Source organism: Emys orbicularis, chromosome 5 (genome assembly GCF_028017835.1).
Source record: "Emys orbicularis isolate rEmyOrb1 chromosome 5, rEmyOrb1.hap1, whole genome shotgun sequence".
Taxonomy (NCBI): domain Eukaryota; kingdom Metazoa; phylum Chordata; order Testudines; family Emydidae; genus Emys; species Emys orbicularis.
Genome location: NC_088687.1, coordinates 95,533,518 through 95,558,362, shown reverse-complemented (window position 1 = coordinate 95,558,362; position 24,845 = coordinate 95,533,518). Strand labels below are relative to the sequence as shown.

The 24,845-nt window shown below is 39.8% G+C and overlaps 1 protein-coding gene across 1 annotated transcript in view; it reads left to right on the top strand.

Annotated features, from left to right (window-relative positions):
- Positions 1-22,339, top strand: part of SLAIN2 (SLAIN motif family member 2) — a 54,732-nt gene extending 32,393 nt beyond the window's left edge. Inside the window, exons 7-8 of the mRNA XM_065405268.1 lie at positions 20,048-20,369; positions 22,273-22,339. Coding sequence (XP_065261340.1) covers positions 20,048-20,369; positions 22,273-22,339 — 389 coding nt within the window. The remainder of the gene's footprint in view (positions 1-20,047; positions 20,370-22,272) is intronic.
- Positions 22,340-24,845: the final 2,506 nt, after the last annotated feature.

Genomic DNA, 24,845 nt, shown 5'->3' with positions numbered 1-24,845 from the left:
GATGTTGTAAACACATATTTTGGAATTAGATTGAAAGCGGTAGCATGTGTTTACAGTTTCATGGTAAAGAGAATAATTTCAGAAAGAACTACACATAACATTAGCCTTGATGTTTAGTCAAGTCTGAGATCAGGTTATATATAAATGCCAAATCTGACGGGGGAAAAAAACCCAGGTTGTTTCCAAGTTTAGCACTTCTCTTCCATTAAAATTATGTATGTGCCTACTATTGTCCAAGTTATTTTTCATAACTTCTTAATATTTTCCTCACCCTCTTGAAGTTTCCACAGAAACTTGAAATTGAAGAGATTTCCCCTCTTTTTCCCTTAATTGTGTGTGAGATTGCTTGTAATTGTTGAAATACGGCATTAGTGCTGTATTTTCCTCCGTAAAATAAAATGAATACTGGTGAAGAATTACATGAACTTTGAACTGATGAGAGAACATCAGTTGTTACTTGTATACAAAATATGACAGTCCCTTTTTTAAAATGATATATTTAATATTTTGTTATATTCTGGAACATGTCTTTAGTATACATACACTTAAGACTAGAGTATTGTGGAAACCATTTTTATTTACTATAATTAGAGAACTTGTACAGTGCTACTTTGTACTGTTGCATTTTCTTTTCAAGATTTTATGAAAACTAACTTTCTGGTTTTCTTCACCTTTTAATTATATTGCAGTACACAAAAATGAGGTAAATATGGTTTTTAAATGATGGTGAAAGCTGATCTGAAATTACATCTATTTGTCTTGTTTTGGCTCAGTCATTTATCTCTCTTCCTCTGCCCTATCAGATGGGTCTCTTCTTTGTAAGCCAGTGAAGTAATGAAATGCAGGATATCAAAAATGCAAAAATCCATGCTCAAATAGAGGATTCTTGCAAGTTTCAATACCTTTCAAGTAAAGGATGAAATGACTTTCAAATCCCCATTATGTGCACATACATTACTGTCAAGCAAAACCAACCTAATGCTCTGGGTTAGTTGTGGGAGGGTCATTAAGCTATGAACTGCAAGATTAGATTTTTATTCATATTGCAGGCCTCTCCTTAAAGGACTTACTACTTTAAAAAACAAAACAAAAGCAAATGTATTTTAAGGTGTAAGTCTAAGAGTTCTGTACCTGTATCTTTTTAATCTTCAAATATTCATTTACAATTGGATGCTTCTAGGATTATGTGATGACCATCTTTGTCTAAGCATTAAAGGTTTAATTTGTAGATTTTTAGTGTGTGAAATTCTAAAGGAAGGAAAACATGATCAAATGATTAAGGAAGAAAACATGAATTGTTATTTCAAGTTTGTTAGGCAATAAAACATTATTAGATACAAGCTTCTGAAATATGTGGTGTATATCCTTACTGGATTAATAGTTTGACTTAAAACTATTAAAGCAAGAAACTCAGTTGAACAACTACTTCCACTGTCAGACAAACTATATATAAAATCCCATTAAAGTGTATATTATCACCCTGGTCTACAGTAAGTTAAAAAACAATTTGATAGCAGCTCTCCTAATGGAATATTTCAGTGGTAGTTTTAATTGCTTAAGAACGTTGCATATTTGTAAGAATTTAAAACAAAAGGAGGGTTTTAGCAAACCCATATGGGTTACTTGGGGGCAAAAATACTAATATTGAGCAAACTTGAAGGAAAGACTATATAAAACTTCCTTGGCCAGGACACTTCCGATTGTTCACTATACAAGAGTTAAACTTTTCACAGCCTAGCTTGTACTGCTTAATCCTGCCATGAAGTCATAATATTGTGACTTCACGTTTAGCATGGTAATTAGACTGTAGGATCCAAAGTAGTGGATGCCCTTGTTTAAACAGTGTCATTAATTAACAGACAGATAAGAATTATGGAAATCATTAGGTGAATTTGTTATATCCAATACTTGAACATTTTTTCAAAGCACAAAAGTCCATGTAGATTAACTGGATTTATATAAATTGGATTTCATGAATAAAGCCCAGACTTTTACCTCTTACAGTTTCCTTGCTCTTGTTGATGTTAGATCCTTGCTACTGAATATACAAACCAATGTTGTTGTTTTTTAAAAGATTTAGAACGTGAAGTAAATCTATTTAGGATGGTCTTGTGTGTGTACATACAAACATCCAGTTTTAAGTATTGAGTTCCTGGAATTCTGATCATTTCTGTATTTGAACTTCCATTTTTTTCCCATTGAGTTTGTATTTAACTGTTTCACTTTGGACAAATGCCACTGTTAAATTGTTGCAAAGTTTGTCATGTTCTATGAATCTGTTTTCCTGTAGCAAGGACTTCTTGGGTTTTGAGATCCAAATCTTTCACCTGCTGGTCTTGCATGAGCTTAACCTTGCAAGGTTGCTACATTTCTATCTAAGGTCATTGCTTTTTCCTTGTCAAAGGCTGCTGTTCACTAGCTAATGTACATGCTCTGCTATGGCTGCATTACTGAATGTGCTGTGGATGCTGGCAATTGAAAATTAGTTGGGAATGCAGTAAGACCTCTAAATTGGCAACTACTCAGATGTGTGATATGTTGAACAGGCAACTTTAGAGATGTCTAAGTGTAAGTGGAAGAAATGTACTTCCAGACATGATCTTCCGTATGTGTAGTTGTACAGGGTATAAAGGCAGTTACTCTGATAAGTTCTTAACTGTAATCCAACTGAAAAATTATTTTCAAACAGTCTGATGCAGTCTAGTGTAAAGTCACCACTCAATCAGTCCATCTATAAGTAGTGTATTAGTTTCTATTTAAAACTGGCTAAATTACACATTCCTATTTGTAGCTATTTAAAACTCCCGAGTGATATGTAAAAAATCACTTTGTGAATGTAGATAAACTATTGAATGAGTGTCTCTTCTTACTAGGTCTTAACTATCCATATTGTAATACTTTAGTTCCATATATCAAAGAACAAGCTCTTGCAAATATCTTTTGGACTTTGGATTTTCAAATATTGTATAACTGCAGGAACAGAGTCACACATTCCTTTAGAGTTTGTCTCCCAAACCATGCAAACCTCTGAAAAGCTATTGGGAAAACTTTTAGGGGGAACTTCCAGATAGAGGACAGATACTTCTATTAAATCAAGTACATAATACATATCCTTGCGCTTATATCAGTGTATTAAAATTCAAATGTACTAGGTGAAATCCTAAAAGTGGAGTTAAACACACTTGGCTGTTGTTAATTCAGTGTGCAGCATCTACAGCTTAGTTGCCTACTTATCTTTTGATAAAGTGGCTGAAATCATAAATGGCTATGGTGAAGCTCTGTATAACGCACAGAGGATAAAAAGAAAAATCAAACATTCTGATGCAAACAATGGCCTACATTACTATAGTTTTTGTTGATTTGAAATATTGCTTTAAAACTATTTGTTAGAAATCTGCATTGCACTTCAAAAGTGTGCCATCTATGGCAGAGTACGTTTAATAGTATTCGTAGTATTTTACAAGTACCATAATTGTAGGTGTTAGCTTTAAAGTTCAACTTTATGTAACCAAAAGTGATAGAAATAGATGAAATATCTTAAATATTTGCATTGGATATTATATATTACATTCTGCATATTCACCTAAGGGAAACTGCTTGTTTCCTCAGCTTTGCTCCCCTCTAACGCCTGAAATTCTTTTCAGTGATACTAGTGCTGATAATTATGTAGTTAAATAATCTTCATGGAGTATATCAGAGAATTTGATCTGTAAATGGGACATCTGTTTTAAAATCTTACATATTGATCCACTAACCTCACTTGCAAATGAAATGTAAGTATCATGATAGAAAAAATCACTTAACTTCAATTGTAGTACTAGATCTTCATTCAAATCAGACAGTTAAGCAAGATCAGAGAATCAGCAAAATTAATGGGTGGCTTCCTTACCCAAATATAAATAGGTTGAATAGTATATTAGGACATGGGTTGGAAAAATAAATCTGCCTTTTAAATTCATTCTTGAGAAACTTTCTTCTGGAGCACACAAGAAGCTGCTGCTCTTGTCTTTGAGTGGTGTTATACAGCACAATGAGACTGAAAGTAAATGTGACTGAATCTATAAGAAACCAGTAGGCAGAGGCATAGGTAGACGTGATGGGCTAGTGGTCTGTTACAGTTTAATTCCTAGATATGATTGTTTGGAAGCTTTTGTTCATTTCTACAATTAAAACAGTTGTGTGCTTTGTGATAGCTTTTATCGCTTTTCTTGTGTGTGTAAATGGGAGTACATTGTATAAAAATGCTTTACAACCTAGAAATTAAGTTCAGCAAAGGATTCCCAGTGAGTTTGTACATCAGAAGTGGTGATGAAACCGTGTAGAGGTTGTGTATGTGTGTGTGAAGCTACACGCTTCTATCACAGAATGGGGTTCAGACTGGTTAGGCTCTAGCTGGTACAAAGTATCACCACTGTTCTTTGTAGTCATGAATTACAGAGCTAGCACCTTGTGTTATATTTGAGCACTTCATTATTTTTTACTATTTTATGAAAGAATAGCAATTCTGAGTAAACATTTTTTATTATAGCATTTAAGACCAAGACAAGAAGACACGTTAGCCAGCCATAAATTGAGATGAGGAAAATTATGCAATTTTCTGTTCTCTCCCTCCCTACTCAAAGAGCTATTGTAGATTTTGAAGTGGAAGAGGGCCCATGGAGATAATCTTACATTGATTGAATATGAATGATTGTAAAGTTGGAGGAGTTAAAAGTATTTAAAAAATGTTACTAAGGTGCTAATTTTCCCCCCCATCAAAGTGCCACCAATTCTGGTGTTTGACTTGATGGAGAGTGCTGTGGGGCTTGGTGGGCAGGACAGGCCTTGTATTCATATCTGTCCTCCATCAGGGGTTATGCCAAGGATGGTAACTGAGGTCTGATCTACACCATTTTAGTACTGGTATAACTGTCAGGTAGGTATGTGTTTCTCTGACGCCCCCCCAATAGTTACAGTGATACAATTCCTAGTGTGGATGCAGTTATACCAATGTAAAGTTGCTATATACTGGTATAGCTTATTCCCATTCCTATATTACTTATACTGGTATAAGAACTTTGGTATAACTGCCGTACACACTGGGGACATTATACCACTTCACACCAGTACACTGAAAATGGTGCAATTTTTGTGTGTAGACAACGCCTTAGGTTTCAGTAGAGGCTACTCCCAGCTAGTGAAGATTGCTGTGAGAGTATACTGAATCTCTGAATTCCTGGCATGTTCCTTCCTGCCAAGCATCTGCTGCTACTAGAACTTTGCTGGCTGGCTGTTGGCAAATGGAAGGTTACAGGGACCCTTTAAGGTACTAACACAGGGGCGAGCAGACTTTTTGGCCTGAGGGCCACATCAGGTTTTGTAAATTATATGGAGGGCCGGTTAGGGGAGGGGGTCATGGCCTGGCCCCCACCTCCTATCTGCCCCCCCCCCGGGACTCCTGCCCTATCCAACCCCCCCGTTCCCTGACGGCCCCTCTGGGACCCCTGCCCCATCCACACACACCCTTTCCCTGTCCCCTGACGGCCCCTGGACCCCTCCCAACCCCTCCTCTCATTACTGACATCCCCCTTCCCCCCGGAACTCCTGCCCTATCCAACCACCCCTTCTCCCTGTCCCCTGACTGCCCCTGGAATCCCTGCGTCTGACTACCCCCTGCCGCCCCATCCACCCCCCCTCCTTCCTGACTGCCCCCTGGGACTCCTGCCCCCATTCAACCTCCTGTTCCCCCACAACCACCATCCACACCCCCGCCCCCTGACCACCACCCTGAACTCCCCTGCCCTCTATCCAATCCCCCTGCTCCCTGCCCCCTTACCGCACTGCCTGGAGCACCGGTGGCTGGCGGTGCTACAGCCATCCCGCCCGGCTGGACTTGGGCCATGCTGCCGCCGCCGCCGCCACCAGTTAGGCTGGGCTCTTCAGCTGCGCTACCCCATGAGCTCACAGCCCTGCCACCCAGAGCATTGCGCCGGCAGCAGAGCGAGCGAGCTGAGGCTGCAGGGGAGGGGACAGCAGAGCAGGGGCCGGGGGCTAGACTCCCGGGCCAGGAGCTCGGGGGCCGGGCAGGACGGTCCCGCAGGCCGGATGTGGCCCGCGGGCCGTAGTTTGCCCACCCCTGCACTAACAGGACTAGTTTTTTTGCTGAAATCTATTCTTGCAGAAGCCAGCAAAGCCCAATAATTCTGGAACATATCTAAATTTGATGGCTGGCAATCCCGAATTTGATTGATTATTAGCTTGCATACATTTTTGTAAGTTTGAGGGGAAAGTCACCTTTTCTGAAAGTTTCTCTTTGCTTTAAAAGGAAAATTAACCTTGTTTTATCAAGTTAAATTTGACAGTCAGTCTTAATTTCCATCTTTACTTTATATCTAATCTTGCACTGAGATTGCTGTGGCATGTTAGCTGGTGGCTTGTTCTCCCTTTGGTGTGTGTGTTTTGCCTTCCTGGGTTTTTAGCCCTGCAACAAACTTCTTTACTATTAAGGAATTTGTGCATTTTGCACCACAAAGTTTTTGACACTGTCCCTTTACAACCTTTTAATGCAGCAAGCACCACTTTAAAACAGAACACTTCACTTCTTCTTATAGAGCCATAACAGCTTTTGAAAACTGTTATTCACTTTACTAGCTGCTTGTTCCCTGATGCTTCACAAGCAGATGTGGTTCTATATCCCAAGTGAATTCAGTTGTGTTGTCTTTCTAGACAAATATAACACTTCTTATCTTTCAACAGCTATGCAAAGGCAGAAAAAATTGCCTCGTGCTGCCTTCAAAACCAAACAGTTTCTTCAAACTCCATCTACAAAAGGAGGTAACTAACTTACAGCCTCTTACCAAGTTCCAGCAAAACTCCGAAAACTGTTCACCTGTGTTAAATCTTGTACCTTTAATTTAACAAATACAAACAATTACATGTAGAGACTAACAGTAAATTGAGTTTAATATATCAATATAGCACAATCATGTCTTGTCTGCTGTGGGCAGAAAGGTTTCTTGAGGGATGGATATTAACTTTGAGATATGATCCAAAGACTTATGACTTCAAACATAAGGAAAAAAAAAAAAAAGAGTTCTGGATTAGCAAAGCTGATTTCTGAAGCCATATTCATTAAGGCTGCTTTCATGAGATTAATTTTTAACACTGCGTTGTGTATTTTTTTAAAACTTCTCTTCTCCCTTTGCATTAGAAAAATGTCAACAATCATGACTGAAAAATTGTTGCCTTACATGTCAGCTAGAAATAGATGGTAGCAAGTTAGTTACTCCTGAAAAAGTTCAAGTGTAGCAGCAATTCTTAAGATGTGTTGCAAAAATAACAATAATTATACATTTTTAGTCAGAAAATAGTCTAGAAAATATTAGTATAGTGTCTCTGATTGTTTATGCTATTAATGGCTCAAGTACATTCTTGCCAGAAGAATCAAAATTTAAACTTAAATCGGACTGGACCAAACTTAATATCTGAGTCCTAATTAGTTGTTTTAAATTCTGGTGGGCTTGTACAAGACACTATCATCTCACTATGAAGGTATAACCAAAACATATAATTGTATGAGCTTTATTAAAATGCAGTTGGTTCTGTTGTCTCTATTAAAGTGCTGAAGATCCTAGTGCAAGACCATGCTTCACCTTAAAATTAAGTACATTAGTGAAGTTTCTATTGCAAAGTCACTTATTTTATATCAGTGTCTGGAATTTTTTCATACCAAATACTCAGTTGATCTTATAACATATCTCTGACAATTAATAGTCAATGCACAACTTAAAGCCACTAACAAGTTACGTCATTGTATGCAGGAAGTTTTACTGTCTTCTGCCTTCCCCTTATTAATAGCACTTTCATCAACCTAATAAAATAAAATTTGGTCCAGATTCTTGTGGTTAATCATAAATATGTCTGTAACTGATCTGTTCAGAACATTTCCTAGCAATATCAGGAATTTCACTCAATCTTGAGGATAACTAAAGAACTGAACTCTTTTTGCGAGGCCTCTTTAGTCAGTCACCTGGATTGGAATAAAACTGCCAATGTCTCCTGAACAAAAAATTTTAATGCAGTCTTTCTGGCTAGCCATTTCCTTTTAGTCCTAATTCTGGATACTTCCCAGATTTTCTAGAGAGAACTGGACAGAATACTTATCAATCTGGAAATGTTGGAACCTGTAGAGGAATTTAGTAGCTTCTCTTGCTTGGGGTTTGAAGTGGTTTCTTTTAATTAGACTGTCAAAAATAAAATTCTAAAGCCCAAAGTTTAAAACACTCTAAAGTTTGTTATGCTGTCTTAGTTTTGATCTCTTTTCATGAAGATCCTAGAATGCTATCTTCCATTTTGGACTATATATATATATTTTTTTCAAGTAGTGTCCCTATAGGTACTTCACTGTATCTGTATCTGCGCCGCTGCGCTTCTGGTTAGAGATTTTAGGTAGTAGTGTCCATTCAGCCCACACATGCGCTGGGTCCCTCCCTCATGGTCTGCTTCAAGGCTGCATGAGGGAACCCCTCAGTTCCTTCCTTTGGCCTCAAACTGAGGAAGCAGTTGTCCCTTCCTTATCTGCATCATTAACATAAGTAGTAGTTGTTTTGGGTTCTTTTGTTCTTAATAATTAGTGTTTCATTACCCCATTGCTTTAAAAAAAAGAAAGGGATCTTTAGTTTGTTTTTACCCTTTTTTGGAGGATCCTCCCCTTTCTTCCCTCAGGGTGTTTAGAAATCATTCTAACTTCTTTCAGTTAAAAAAAAAAAAAAAAAAGGGAATAGGAAGAGGAAAGAACATCTCTTCTGTCTTTTTCACAGTTAGAGAAAATGCCCAGCTCTCCTAACTTGAAGAGATGCCTTTCCTGCAAGGAGTTGATTCCAGTAACAGACACACACTCTCACTGTGTCCGAGGTAGTCCCATTTCCCTCAGAAGTGCTCCCTCTGCCAGCAGCTAAAGGCAAGGTTTCGTAAAAACTGGGAGCTGAAGTGAAAACTCCTCCTTATGAAAAAGGCACTTCAGCCAAGAGGGGACTCCGGTGCCAACCCTGGATCATCCCAGAGCCTTCTACTTCAAAAGGGTAGAGTTGTGAAAAAACCCGCAGACTCCCCCCGTAAAGGCTCAAGCTCGACAAAAAGGGCTCCAAGCCATTGACCAGCCAGAGGGGTTCCCCAGCACGATCGGCCACTATGGCACCCGGAGGATGTCATTTTCGTGGCCTCTCACTGTGGCCTGCTGTCACAATACAAGGGACCTCCCCAGTTCCTTCAAGCTGACCTGCAATCATGGTATGGACTTCCTTGGCACCCCCGCCACCCATGCCCTTACCTCCCTAATGGCCTTTTTGGGATCCTTTTGTGATGTACACAACCTACGTATTGAGGGCATACAGTGTCTCTCAGAGAGAGTTCACCAGATGGTCCCCTACAGCCTCACTGTCCAGAGCTCCTGAGCCAGAGGTGGAGGAAACTTTTGAAGACCAGGAAAAAAAGGCTCAAAGGGGAAGCCCCTCCCCCCCCCCCCCCCGCAAACTTCTCCTCTTTCCCAGATGAGTCTGTAATGCCTCCCCCTCCATCACTAGGTGATGATTTTAAGAACTTTCAGGAACTTACCGAGAGAGTGGCAGATGAGCTGCAAATTCCCCTGCAGGAGATAACCGACATGGATCACAAGCTGATGGATATTCTCCATACTGCCTCCTTGTCCAAAGTTGTCCTCCCAATTAATGAGGTGATTCTAGATCCTGCCAAAGTCATCTGGCCAGACACCAGCCTCCATCGCATCAACCTGCAAGAGAGCCAACAAGAAGTACTACATACCTCCCCAAAAGGCAGGCTTTGTTTCAACATCCACAACCCAACTCGATTGTAGCGGATGCGGTTAATGCACACAGCAAACAACATCATGCCAAGTCGACCCCATTCAATTGGGATTGGAAGAAGCTAGATCTCTTTGGGAGGAAGGCGTATTCGTTGGTGACATTGCAGCTTAGAGTCACAAACTACCAAGCTGTCAAGACCAAATATGGTTTTATTAATTATGGAAAACACAATGAGTTTGTGGAACATCTGTCAGAGGCACAAAAGGAGCAGTTTCAGGCTCTTATCAGAGAGGGCCATTTAGTAGCTAGAACTGTGATACAGATACTGGACGTGGCTGATACAGCAGCCCGCTTGGTCTCTAAGGCGGTGATAATGAGGTTGTCTTCCTGGTTACACCTTTCAGGGTTGCCCAAAGAGCTGCAGTCAATGGTGGAAGATCTCCCATTTGAAGGGCCCAAGCTCTTGGCGGATAAGACAGACTCCACTCTCCACACCCTGAAGGATTCCTGGGCCACATTACACTCCCTGAGAATCTACACTGCGGGACAAAAGAGAAGATGCAGCTCTCAACTACATCACAGGTCACAACCTCTTCAGTACCACCCTCACAGTGCTATTTTGAATCGTAGCGCAAAAGGCCCAGAGTACAAAAGTGGAAGCAGTCAGCACCCCAATCTGTGTCCCTTCACCTCTCCTCCGCTGAGCACTTCTGACAGTTTGGTTGAGGGTCCTAACAGTTATTCCTTGAAGTATCAGCTGCTTTCTATGCACCTGTCACATCCCTTCAGAAGTCACTTGGCCCTCTTTCACAACAGTTGGAAGAATATCACCTCCAACAGATGGGTCTTGGAGATTATTTTGAAGGATTACGCCATTCAATTCACATTCCTCCCTCACTCCTACCTCCCTTCCCAGTCCCTCTTCAGGGACCCTTTGTGACAGGTTGGGTCACAGAAACCCCCTTGGGACTGTCACCTGATGTCACCTGAGACTACAGCAATAGATAGCCTCGAGACAGAACATGAGGGAGGGACAGTGCATGTGCGGGCTGAACTGCTACCTAAAATCTCTGATTAGAGGTGCAGGGGCACAGATACACCTAGAGTGGAGCACCCATAGGGAGACACATCTCGAAGAACCATCGTTATTGCACAAGATGAGTAACTTCCTCATCCCAGAATGTCACTTATTTTAATAACTATTTAGGAAGTTTTAACAGATGTATAAATCATTGTCATGTAAATATCAGAACCAGAACAATCATTACAACAGTGAGCTTATTTTTTGTTTCTCTAAACATTTACTAACAGTAAAACACTTTTTATCACTTTTCTGATTGTCTGTACTTCAAAGGTCTTAAAAGGACAATCTGTTCTGGAAATATTTTTACTGATACTGGTATTTCAAAGTGCATAACACAACTGTAATATCTCTTCGTGCAAGGATGATCTCAGTGCGTTATATAGAATAAAACCAACACCCCTGTGAAATAGCCAAGAAATTGTATTTAACCGTTAAACTGAAGTAGTTTATACAACTTGTTCAAGATCACATAGCAAGCCAGTGATAGCCAGAACCCAGATTCTTGACTGTTCCTATTCTAACCAGGTGACCACACTCTGTTCTTTCATACTGATCAGAATCTCTTCCCATCAAATTCTTATGATATATTGATCTTTGCCTCTATGGACTAGATTCAATTTTCTGGAGTGTATATAACACTGAGTGTCTTTCATCTGACTTCAGCATGACTTAGACAATTTTAGCCTCACAATATCCCAGTGAGAGAGGCAATTATCCCCATTTTACAGAAGGAGAAACTGAATCCCAAACTAAATGACTTATCTAATGTCATGCAAAAAGTCTGTGGCAGAGCGGGAATTAAAAGCATGTCTCCTTACGCCCAGACTGGAGTGGTTTCATCCTTGTGCTGTAGCTAGAAGTTCTAATCTTATCTTTTTAAAGGAATGAAGTTCTTATATGTAAGTAGAGTTCTCAAACACTCTTTCTCATTTTGTTTAATTCAACTGCTTGTGTTAGTGGTGTCTGTATATATAGCACTTGAATTGTATATGCCCCACCATTGTACAACAAGCAAGTCTTATTAATTAATCCACGAGTTTACTCCTTTGTTCTTCTGTCTTCAGGGAACTCTGCTTACAGGTAAGTCTCCTTTCTAGTCTAAAGATGCCAAACAGACTTTTATTAAACATTGTTCAAAAGTGTTCTCTAGGCAAAGTACTTTTGCTACATAGAACAGAACTATTAGGCCATCTGCCAATAATTATGTCATGCTGGCTGTGGTTTGGAGTTAATCAAAGAATGAATGATTTAAACCAAGTACTTTGCCTTGTTAAGAACTTTTGCTCTCAAAACAAATACAACTGTTAAAAACAAGTGGACAGTGTGGTGCTGTGGTGACTGAAGTATTTTATGAATTCATAGCTCAGACTGGAAGCCTATTCATAATATTGTAGTTCAGAAGAAAACTGACTTTGGGGAATTGGGAGGTTTACATTATTTTATTGGCTGCATATCTCTACTGGAAACTTGCAAACTATCTCTAATTATGTCATATTCTTAAGAATGTTACTACTTTACAAGTCCCATATTTTGCCTAGAAACCCTCTTCCCTTTGTGCCTGCAGGAGAGTATCTCAAACAGCATAACAAACCAAAACTAAAGGCCATTTAGTGTGATGTAAGAGCAATGATCCTTGGCTGGTTTAAAACCGTGTAGTCAAGGTGATGAATGTGATGTCATATACATGTTCTACACCTGGATGAGATCTATCAAAGATTGTAGGAAAGTTTTGTGTTTAAACTATTGCATGACTTAGACCTTTTGCAATTTCAGTAACACCCTTAAGTTACTAGCAGTATTTCATCTTTAAAAACATAAGAACGGCCGTACTGGGTCAGACCAAAGGTCCATCTAGCCCAGTATCCTGTCTACTGACAGTGGCCAATGCCAGGAGTCACAGAGGGAGTGAACCTAACAGGTAATGATCAAGTGATCTCTCTCCTGCCATCCATCTCCACCCTCTGACAAACAGAGTCTAAGGACACCATTCCTTACCCATCGTGGCTAATAGCCACTAATGGACTTAACCTCCATGAATTTATCCAGTTCTCTTTTAAACGCTGTTATAGTCCTAACCTTCACAACCTCCTCAGGTAAGAAGTTCCACAAGTTGACTGTGCGCTGTGTGAAGAAGAACTTCCTTTTATTTGTTTTAAACCTGCTGCCTATTAATTTCATTTGGTGACCACTAGTTCTTGTATTATGGGAATAAGTAAATAACTTTTCTTTATCTACTTTCTCCACATCACTCATAATTGTATATACTTCTATCATATCCCCCCCCCTTAGTCTCCTCTTTTCCAAGCTGAAAAGTCCTAGCCTCTTTAATCTCTCCTCATATGGGACCCTCTCCAAACCCCTAATCATTTTAGTTGCCCTTCTCTGAACCTTTTCTAGTGCCAGTATATCTTTTTTGAGATGAGGAGACCACATTTGTACGCAGTATTCAAGATGTGGGCGTACCATCGATTTATATAAGGGCAATAATATATTCTCCGTCTTATTCTCTATCCCCTTTTTAATGATTCCTAACATCCTGTTTGCTTTTTTGACCGCCTCTGCACACTGCGTGGACATCTTCAGAGAACTATCCACGATGACTCCAAGATCTTTTTCCTGATTTGTTGTAGCTAAATTAGCCCCCATCATATTGTATGTATAGTTGGGGTTATTTTTTCCAATGTGCATTACTTTACATTTATCCACATTAAATTTCATTTGCCATTTTGTTGCCCAATCACTTAGTTTTGTGAGATCTTTTTGAAGTTCTTCACAGTCTGCTTTGGTCTTAACTATCTGGAGCAGTTTAGTATCATCTGCAAACTTAGCCACCTCACTGTTTACCCCTTTCTCCAGATCATTTATGAATAAGTTGAATAGGATTGGTCCGAGGACTGACCCTTGGGGAACACCACTAGTTACCCCTCTCCATTCTGAGAATTTACCATTAATTCCTACCCTTTGTTCCCTGTCTTTTAACCAGTTCTCAATCCATGAAAGGACCTTCCCTTTTATCCCATCACAACTTAATTTACGTAAGAGCCTTTGGTGAGGAACCTTGTCAAAGGCTTTCTGGAAATCTTAAGTACACTATGTCCACTGGATCCCCCTTGTCCACATGTTTGTTGACCCCTTCAAAGAACTCTAATAGATTAGTAAGACATGATTTCCCTTTAGAGAAACCTTGTTGACTTTTGCCCAACAATTTATGTTCTTCTATGTGTCTGACAATTTTATTCTTTACTTTTGTTTCGACTAATTTGCCCAGTACCGACGTTAGACTTACCGGTCTGTAATTGCCGGGATCACCTCTAGAGCCCTTTTTAAATATTGGCGTTACATTAGCTATCTTCCAGTCGAGTACAGAAGCCGATTTAAAGGACAGGTTACAAACCCTAGTTAATAGTTCCGCAATTTCACATTTGAGTTCTTTCAGAACTTTTGGGTGAATGCCATCTGGTCCCGGTGACTTGTTAATGTTAAGTTTATCAATTAATTCCAAAACCTCCTCTTGTGACACTTCAATCTGTGACCGTTCCTCAGATTTGTCACCTACAAAAGCTGGCTCAGGTTTGGGAATCTCCCTAACATCCTCAGCCATGAAGACTGAAGCAAAGAGTTCGTTTAGTTTCTCCGCAATGACTTTATCATCTTTAAGCGCTCCTTTTGTATCTCTATCATCGAGGGGCCCTACTGGTTGTTTAGCAGGCTTTCTGCTTCTGATGTACTTAAAAAAACATTTTATTACCTTTTGAGTTTTTGGCTAGCTGTTCTTCAAACTCCTCTTTAGCTTTTCTTATTACATTTTTACACTTAATTTGGCAGTGTTTATGTTCCTTTCTATTTACCTCGCTAGGATTTGACTTCCACTTTTTAAAGGAAGTCTTTTTATCTCTCACTGCTTCTTTTACATGGTTAAGCCACGGTGGCTCTTCTTTAGTTTTTTTTACCGTGTTTCTTAATTTGGGGTATACATTTAAGTTGGGCCTCTATTATGGTGTCTTTAAAAAGCGCCCATGCAGCTTGCAGGGATTTCACTTTAGTCACTGTACCTTTTAATTTCTGTTTAACTAACCCCCTCATTTTTGTATAGTTCCCCTTTTTGAAATTAAATGCCACAGTGTTGGGCTGTTGAGATGTTCTTCCCACCACAGGGATGTTAAATGTTGTTATATTATGGTCACTATTTCCAAGCGGTCCTGTTATTACCTCTTGGACCAGCTTCTGTGCTCCACTCAGGACTAAATCTAGAGTTGCCTCTCCCCTTGTGGGTTCCCGTACCAGCTGCTCCAAGAAGCAGTCATTTAAAGTATCGAGAAATTTTGTCTCTGCATTTCGTCCTGACGTGACATGTTCCTAGTCAATATGGGGATAATTGAAATCCCCCACTATTATTGAGTTCTTAATTTTAATAGCCTCTCTAATTTCCCTTAGCATTTCATCATCACTATCACTGTCCTGGTCAGGTGGTCGATAATAGATCCCTAATGTTATATTCTTATTAGAGCATGAAATTACTATCCATAGAGATTCTGTGGAACATGTGGATTCACTTAGGATTTTTACTTCATTTGATTCTACATTTTCTTTCACATATAGTGCCACTCCCTCCCCCCCCCCCCCCCCGCACGACCTGTTCTGTCCTTCCGATATATTTTGTACCCCGGAATGATTGTGTCCCATTGATTGTCCTCAGTCCACCAGGTTTCTGTGATGCCTATTATATCAATATCCTCCTTTATCGCGAGGCACTTTAGTTCACCCATCTTATTATTTAGACTTCTAGCATTTGTGTATAAGCACTTTTAAAAACTTGTCACTGTTTTTATTAGTTAAAGCCTAATCCTCCAGATTTGTGCCCCTCCTTGGGTCCATGTAGAATGTTGCTGCTAAAATAATCTTCCTGTCAACTCATTCTGCCCACAGCACACTCTTTTTTTCCTTTGAATCCCTCTTCTGGTTTCTTCTTCTCCACTGATCAGTTATAATCTGTTCCTTGCCTTTAAGGCTGTACATGATGTAGCCCCTTCTCTGTTTATCTGCTCTTGTAGCTTATTGCATTGTCCATGTCTAATTATTCTAGCCTCCACCACTTTTGTCAGCTTCTTGCATAAGCAGCTTCATGCTTTATTCCAGGGGTGGGCAAACTATGGCCTGCGGGCCACATTCTGCCTGCGGGACCGTCCTGCCCGGCCCCCGAGCTCCTGGCCCGGGAGGCTCGCCCCCGGCCCCTCCCCTGCTGTCTCCCTTCCCCCTCAGCTCGCTCGCTCTGCCGCCGGCGCAATGCTCTGGGCAGCGGGGCTGTGAGCTCCTGGGGCAGCGCAGCTGCAGAGCCCGGCCTTACCCGGTGCTCCAGGCAGCGTGGTAAGGGAGCACGGAGCGGGGGGGGGAGGGGGTGGATAGAGGGCATGGGAGTTTGGGGTGGTGGTCAGGGGGTGGGGGTGTGGATGGGGGCGGGGTGGTCGGGGGGGGAATAGGAGATTGAATGGGGGCAGGAGTACCAGGAGGGCAGTCAGTAAGGAGGGGGCAGCAGGGGGCAGTCAGGGTCAGGGGTTCCAGGGGCAGTCAGGGGACAGGGAGAAGGGGTGGTTAAACACTGGAATAAACTGCCTAGGGAGGTTGTGGAATCTCCATTTCTGGAGTTATTTAAGAGCAGGTTAGATAAATGTCTATCAGGGATGGTCTAGACAGTATTTGGTCCTGCCATGAGGGCAGGGGACTCGACTCGATGACCTCTCGAGGTCCCTTCCAGCCCTAGAATCTATGAATGGGGCAGGGGTCCGGGGGGGGACCATCAGGAATGAGAGGAGGGGTTGGATGGGGTGGCAGGGGTCCGTGGGCGGTTAATAGGACAGGGAGCAGAGGAGTGTGGATGGGGCAGGGGTCACGGGAGGGTGGGGGCAGATAGGAGGTGGGGGCCGGGCCACGACCCCCTCCCCTAACCGGCCCTCCATACAATTTCCAAAATCTGATGCAGCCCTCAGGCCAAAAAGTTTGCCCGCCCCTGCTTTATTCCCTGCTATCCCTTCCTTATCAAGAGAGCCACTATTTGCTGCTTCAGATCCCTCCTCAAGACCCACTTCTGCTATGTCGTCTATGGAAAATGGCCAGTCTGGAGGCCAGTGGAAATATGGAGATCATATTTTCGTGTGCATTTAATACTGTATTAAATATAGTTCATAAACAGCAACTTGCAACCTACTAATTGTGTATCTAACTAATTTGCAACCCTATGCCCCTATTTTTATTCTAGTTGTTCCCTCCCTCTGCTTTACCTTCTTTGTTTGAATTGTCAAGTATTGCCTTAAAGAGAGAGTTCCTACCCCACAGAGTTTATTAATATCTCCTTCAAGTTTGTACTGCATCTATCACAAAATGGGGAGCCAGCCATGATTGTGACCTCCAGCAGATACAAATGATGACAAATTGGTATAGTATGTTCACTTGTTGAACACCAAATTCACGACAGCTACAATCACTTGTTGAACACTAATTTTACTATTGTATTTTTCTGAATAAATTTAATCTAATTTCCTGTGTCTACCTTATCACTGAATCCACCTAAAAAGGTGATAAGCTAGTTTTAAGGCTAGTGGAATTCTATCAAGATCACAAGGAAATAATTTGGTTCAAATATTCTGTTTTACTTTTTTTAACAATATTAAGGCTAAATAAATAAAAGACTGTTCTATTGATGGCTTTTAATATTTTATTTGGAGAATAAAGTTTAAGATGTATTGTACTGGTGGCACACTAATGCACTACTAAGAATGATTTACATGCATCAGTGACACTGGTAATTTAAATATTCTTTAGTTAGTATCTTTCTATAGCTAAGACAGATGACAAAAAATTATTGCTAAATGTCTAAAATGTCAGCAACATACTATTTAGTGTCATACGATGCACAAGGGAACTCCTGTTAGGGTAACTCCCATTATACTAGAAGTTTCAGGGAGAATACTCCCTTTTAACACACATCAGAAAAGCAAGTTAACAGATGTTAATACTGTCTACACTATAGCTATGCTGGCATAGCCCCTTAGTATAGGCTACTGACAGAAGGAACACCACCTCCCAACGTTGTTAGCTATGTTGACAGAAGCACTCTTCTGCTGGCATAGCTGTTCCTGCACTGGAGGTTTTGTCAGTCTGGGTTTGGGTGTTTTCATACCCCTCACCAACGTCACTATGCGAACATGAGTTTAAGTTTAGACCAAGCCACTGTGTGTAAACTTTATGAAGCTTCTTGAACACCAAGAGAAATAAGGCATAAAAGTATTGCATGTCTAAATGGTTAAGTGAAACAAACTGCAAATGGGACTTCCTTGGCTTGAAGATTTTCCCAGGAAAAGTTTGATAAATACCTTGTTGGGAGGAAGGCTGTTAGTTAAAATACGGATAGAAAACTGACTAAATGCTCTAGTATATTCACTTTTAGGCTCATGTTCTTATGTTTATGGTAGCTCAGACTTTAACATTATCAAATCATTATGCTTGGTCTTAACCTGTGATTAATGGACTGAGTTAAGAGGCGAGGCTTAAGAGTAACCTTTAGGATCCTTAGATTTTTCCTTAGCAAAGTCTCAAAATCAGTATACAGAATTAGAAATGCAGGTGTAACTAACCTTCAGCGATAGTACAGCAACCTGGTGTCTTCAGAACTTCCATTTAGCAATGTGCTTTTTTAAAACTTTCTCACTGAGGAGTGCAACTCTTCCATTTAAACGAATCTGAAGCAACTGTGAGTTGTCCTAAATTTATTCTTGATAGATACTTCTATTTCAAATATTGTTTTGAACAGAATACTCTTGCAAAAGTAACCTAACATAGGTACAGAATCTTTCTTGGCATTTACCATGATTGATATAGAGAATAGTCTTGTTCATGAATCCAAAATATAAACTGTTAACGCAAGGTGAATGGAGTTACAGGCCTGGGATGTCAAGATCTTTAAGTACTACACTTAGGAAGGAAAAATCAAATGCACAAATAAAGAATTTAAATAACTGACTAGGCAGCAGTACTGCAGAAAAGGATAGTGGATCACAAATTGAATGAGTCAACAGTATGATGTTACCCCCCCCGCCCCCCCAAGTGTCATTTGTAAGACACAAGTGATAATTGTTCTGCTTTACTTGGCACTCTGTCCACTTTTGGGCACCATACTTTAAGAAAGATGTGAACTAATTGGAGGAGAATCCAGAGGACAGCAACAAAAATTGAGGTTTGGAAAACCTAACCGATGAGGACAGCTTGAAAGAATTGGTCATGTTTAGTCTAAAGAAGAGAAGACTGAGGGAGGACAAGTCTTCAAATATGTTCTCCATGCCAAATGAAGGAAGAAGTATTAACTGGCTTAGGTTGCAGGAAGGAAAATGTAGGTTGGATATTAGAAAAAATTCTCTAAGTATAAGGATAGTAAAGCACTGGAACAGTTACCTGGGGAAGGTTTGGAATGCCCATCCTTCTAGCATTTTAAGAACAGGTTAGACAAGCATCTGTCATGGATGGTCTATATCTACTTAATGCTGCCTCAGCATGAGGAGATGAACTAGATCCAGGGGTTCTCAACCTTTTTCTTTCTGATTTCCCCCCCCCCCCAACATGCTATAAAAATTCCACGGCCCGTCTGTGCCAGGACAACTGTTTTTCTCCATGTAAAAGCCAGGGCCAGCGTTAAGGGATAGCAAGCAGGGCAATTGCCCGGGTCCCAGGCCACAGGGGGCCCTGTGAAGCTAAGTTGCTCAGGCTTCAGCCTCAGGTGGTGGGGCTTCGGCTTTCTGCCCTGGGCCCCAGCAAGTCTAATGCCGGCCCTGCTTGGTGGACCCTCTGAAACTTGCTCGTGGCCCCCCTGTGGGCCCTGGACCCCTGGTTAAGAACCACTAAACTAGATGACCTCTTGAGGCCCTGTCCAAGGCTACATTTCTATAATTCTACAATTTCTAAAAATTGCAGAAATTACTTGATACTAGCAGGTTATCTGACCTCCCCTTCTCCATGCTATTTTATTGGCTACATTCCAATACATGTACTATTTTGTTGCATTTACCTTTTCCATATGAAAATTTTCATTCCCTTTTATTAAACGGTCACTCATAGCCATAACTCAACATTACTTCTAGTGAAAGTGATTGATTGTTTTGTGTATGTCATTTTTCAGTACCTTCTCCAAGTAAATTCCGGCCCCCTGCAGCACCATCACCTCTGGCTCTCCGACAGCCACTGAAAGCATTTAGTAACCATGGACCTGGTTCTGCTGCTGCTCCTCCAGAAGCTACACAACTGACACACAGCAGTTCTTCACCAGGACCTCTTGCAGCTCAGAATTCAGGCTCTCCAAGCCCTGCCAGCAGTATCAACAGTACTACTCTTACCAGACCGGCAGGGACAACGGGGGTGAGGAGTGGCTTGCCCAGACCTAGTGCCCCTTCTGCTGGGGGCATACCAGTGCCTCGCAGCAAACTTGCACAGCCTGTTCGCAGGTGAGTAATCTGAGGGGGGATTTTAAGTTCTGTATTCAGAAACTAACACTTTCCTTAACACTTCTTTTGTACCTTGTACATTACTACAGAAAACTAGAGTAACTATTAACTTTAAAAAAGAATAGGAACATATAAAGATAACCCAGGCCTACTGTATTAAAATCTGCACAGTCCATTCTGCTGTCATAATAAATGATACTCCCTTCCACCCCTGCAAAAAGAGCTTGTATCAGATGTAAAGCTGATAGTGTACTTGGATTGTATTATTGAATGTAGTGTAGAACTAAAGTTCTTTAATTTTAAAAGTGAGTATTTATCCCCACAGACAGACCCACACATTAAAGGTGCATGCACTAGACAGTTACTTTAAGAAATGGGTAAAGAAGCAAAAGACAAATTCAAAAGCAGTGTTCAAGTTTAAAAGATACATCTTTTGGTGCATACTGCTAAACAAAAAATTTTGATTTGCTAAACAATTCACATAAATCATGTGAAATACATTAAGATGTCCATAATGATGCTCGTAAAGTAGTTCAGTCCTTATTCACAGTAGAATAAAAAAACAGGTAAGAAGTTCTGTTTACTATTATGTAAGTTCAGATGCCAATCTTAGCTAAATGTTTGAATAGAAACAATAATGTGTTCAGAGACTTGTATTCAGTTCCAAGTTATCAACTATCGAGCCCTTAAAAGGAATGGGCAATCTATGCAGATTTTATTAATACTTGGCTCTTTTATGGAGCCTTTCTTAAATCATCTCAAAGTGCTATACAAACAGCGGAAACCTGAGGTACCAAGAGGAAGTAATTGCCCACGTTTTCACAAAGGTCAGTGGCAGAATTGGAACAAGAATTGAGATCTCGACTTGTAAGTCCATTGTCCTCCCCAACAGGCCACACTGCCTTAAGTGAAATATTGTAGTGATTTAAAAACAACAAGGAGTCCTTGTGGCACCTTAGAGACTAACCAATTTATTTGGGCATAAGCTTTCGTGGGCTAGAGTTCTTAGTCTCTAAGGTGCCACAAGGACTCCTCGTTGTTTTTGCTGATACAGACTAGCACGGCACCACTCTGAAACCTGTAGTGATTTAGATATTTAGGAAGAGGAACACACCTCAGCTGTTTTTGCTTATTTCTAAAATCTGTCGTCAAGGTGCACAAGTCTCCTCACATGCGCGTCAGAAAATAATTTAACTGTAGCTGTCATGCTGAAAATACATTTCTGCCACTGGGTACAATGGAAGTGCAGTGTCAGACAGTGTTAGTCTGTCTTCAGTATTTATTTAACAATCTTAAAATGTAATAAAAGGCTGCCTTATTTCTGACTGCAAACTCTTAATACTAGTCTTAGCAGTCTCTTCTTAATGGTTCAATCACTATCGCATAACTGATCTCACTTTACAACAAGATGTCCATCCCCATTACCAAATCAAATGTTTATTGTATCTAAACTTTACAATTATTTTAGTGTTTTTATGGCGAGAAGGTGATTTTCTTTTTGAAATTTTGTATTACTGGGCTGAACAAAATGGATGGAGTTGTCCTTTCATCAATAAGGATTTGCCTGCTTTACTGTAAAACAAATGCATGTCATCAGATCGGATTCTTAGTTCTGCAATGTGTAGTTTTATGAAGTCCTCTACATTTAACCATTTACATATGACTAAACACTTTATTAAAAACATAAGTTGTCAAAATATAAAATGTTAAACCTTGAACTTAGTATTTATTTTTTTAAGTGCAATGTAATACAGTGATGCTTCTGAAACAAAATGGATAAAGCACATAGTTTAGTTTTCAAGAAAAAATAATTCTACTCATGTTAAATTCATGTATGTTAATGATTTGCAGCTTGAACAAATTAAGTGCAAACCAAACTGAAATAAATCTCATTTTATTTTAGATCATTACCGGCTCCTAAAAGCTATGGCAACATAAAAGACGAGAGTTGGAAAGATGGCTGCTACTGAACTGCAAAGCTTAAAAATGCAAAGTTCACTGGTTAATGGACACTCCTTCACCAAGCTAAAAGACAGCTTGATATGCAGACTGTTCAGATGTGACTTTCAGGATTTGTAAAATCCCAGACCTCTGTCTTTAATTAGCACAAACTGGCAGAGATTTTAAAGCAGCACTTTAATGACATTTAACATCATATATTTGGTGATCATACAATCTCTTTTACATGGAATTGCTGTCATTTCTAGGGTTTTTTGTTTTTTTTCTTGCTTGCTAAAAATTGTATCAATTTGAGCATTTATGACAATGGCCAATGTTTGGACAAAAAAAACCTAACAATTGCCAAAGAAATGCCCATCTTGAAAAACAGCAAGTAAAATAGCAAACTCCAATTGTTCAAAACTTCATATTCAGGCATCTAATTCAGCAGAATGATTCATTGGTAAATATGTACTACTTAAACATTAGCATGTTAATCAGAGCCAAAGTTCTGATTGCGGATCACTACAGTGCTAATGAAACATCCGCTTAAAACAATTGTAGAAAGTTCTGGTTGGAAAAAGTGGTACATATATCCTTCAGAAAGAATCCAGCAGTTCTCTCTGGAGGTATCCTAGAGTTGGTAAATAATAGTCATGGCATTATTTTATCATTAAAGGTTTGGGTGTAGCAGACATACACACATTCAGATGGTGTAGGTTGCATCCTTTTTGTTTTTGACATATCAATTTTATGTGCTCTTATATTTTGATTGCCAAAAGGGCTTAGTATCAGTTGTACAATCTTTCTAAACCTTATAGTTCCTGGCTCAGGAAAGATGGCCTTTGCTATAGTACCACACTTTTAGCACACTGTTAACTATTTAAGGAAACCTTTTTTTATAGCAGGTTTCCTTAAAAAGGAAAGAGCAGCTAGTAGTAACCATTTGTTCTAATATCATCACACCACAATGCTTATAGCCTGGAACACAATTGTATATGCTAATAGTTAATGAGAAGGAAAGACAACTATGCACTTGTAACATACAAATTGTAAGGAAATGAGTTGTACTGTTGATGCCAAATGATATTCATTTAAGTAATGTTTCATGGTATGAGGAAGTTTTCTGTATCCTACTTTTTACTTTTATCCATTTCTTAAATTGGTTTATTTTAAATTGTAAATATTTTTGCAGATGATATTGCCCATGTTAGTGTTTTAACTATGTACTTTGCCTTACATATCTGTATCTTACCTTGTTTGGTGACAGAGTATGAAATCTGCTACATATGTTTACAAACTATTAAATTCCTCTAGTGGCTCTCAGACTTACCTATTGACATTTACATTGTTTTCACCTATTCTTATTAGCAATCTTGCTAACATTTTACTCAGTGGAAAAATTCTTTCTTACAATTAACATACAGACTGCTTTTTCTGTTCTATTTTGGAAGATTTGTAATATAAAGGTTTAAAACTAAAAATGTGTTGGGAGGGTCAGTTAAACAGGGAGTACTGTTTTTTGTGTGTAGAATTTTTCAGTACAAGATTTCTGGATGCGTCGTTTGCAGCAATGGCTAACATGATGGTATCTTTTGTACAATGACTGGAGAACACTAAAAGCTTTACGCTGGATTGGATGGTAGGTAGCTTTTAATCCCATTAGTTACCAGCACTTTGAAGTGTAAGTGCATTTTGACTCCCACCACTAAGAGGATAATTGATCCTGGAATTCCAGAGAACTCTGGACTTTTGGACCAGTGTTAACATTACTGGATGAAAAGCCATGCAACACTACTTGAGATGGGAAAAGCCAAATAAAAAGTTTTAGGGACTAGACTGCAACTATGACTACTCAAGCAGCTGCAAGCACAATTTGTATCAATGAAAAGACTTCATACCATGGTGACTAAGCTCTCTCAAGTGTGACTGCTCTCTGAAGTCAGGGCATCAAATATACTGTAATTCAGTAGGAAAACTGCAGCAGGGGTTATAAAAGAGCTACCTTGCACTATTCGACCAGTACATGCTACTGATCTAGCCTTCAGTCATTTGCTGGCATAGAAAACGTATTTCAGTTAGTGGTATCTCTTGTAACTACTATAAGAAACAGAAGATTGGGTCAAAACTATCCAGCCTCACTAACAAAGCCCAAACATTTGTTTAAAATGTTACAAAGCAATGCTGCAGTCTTCAGTAAAAGAGAAGGGATTTTAATTGGTGATTTTTATTATGAAAATATTGAATTGACTTTTTTTAGTTTTGAAAATCAGAAAATTCAGATGAAGATATTCAGGTTAATTTTTTAAATAAAGGCTGCATCAGAGTGTTGTGTACATTATTTATTTTTTTAAATTCCAGCAATTACCTTCATCACTGGTTGAAGGTATGTTGTGCTTAAGTTACATAAGCATCCTTTTATCTGCTGTTCTACTCCCACAGAAATATAGCTAATAATTTCCCGAAGAGAGAAACAGTCTGTTTACTAGGAAGCCTTTGTGCAGTACCAGTTTCTCAATATCAGGAAATCCTAGATCT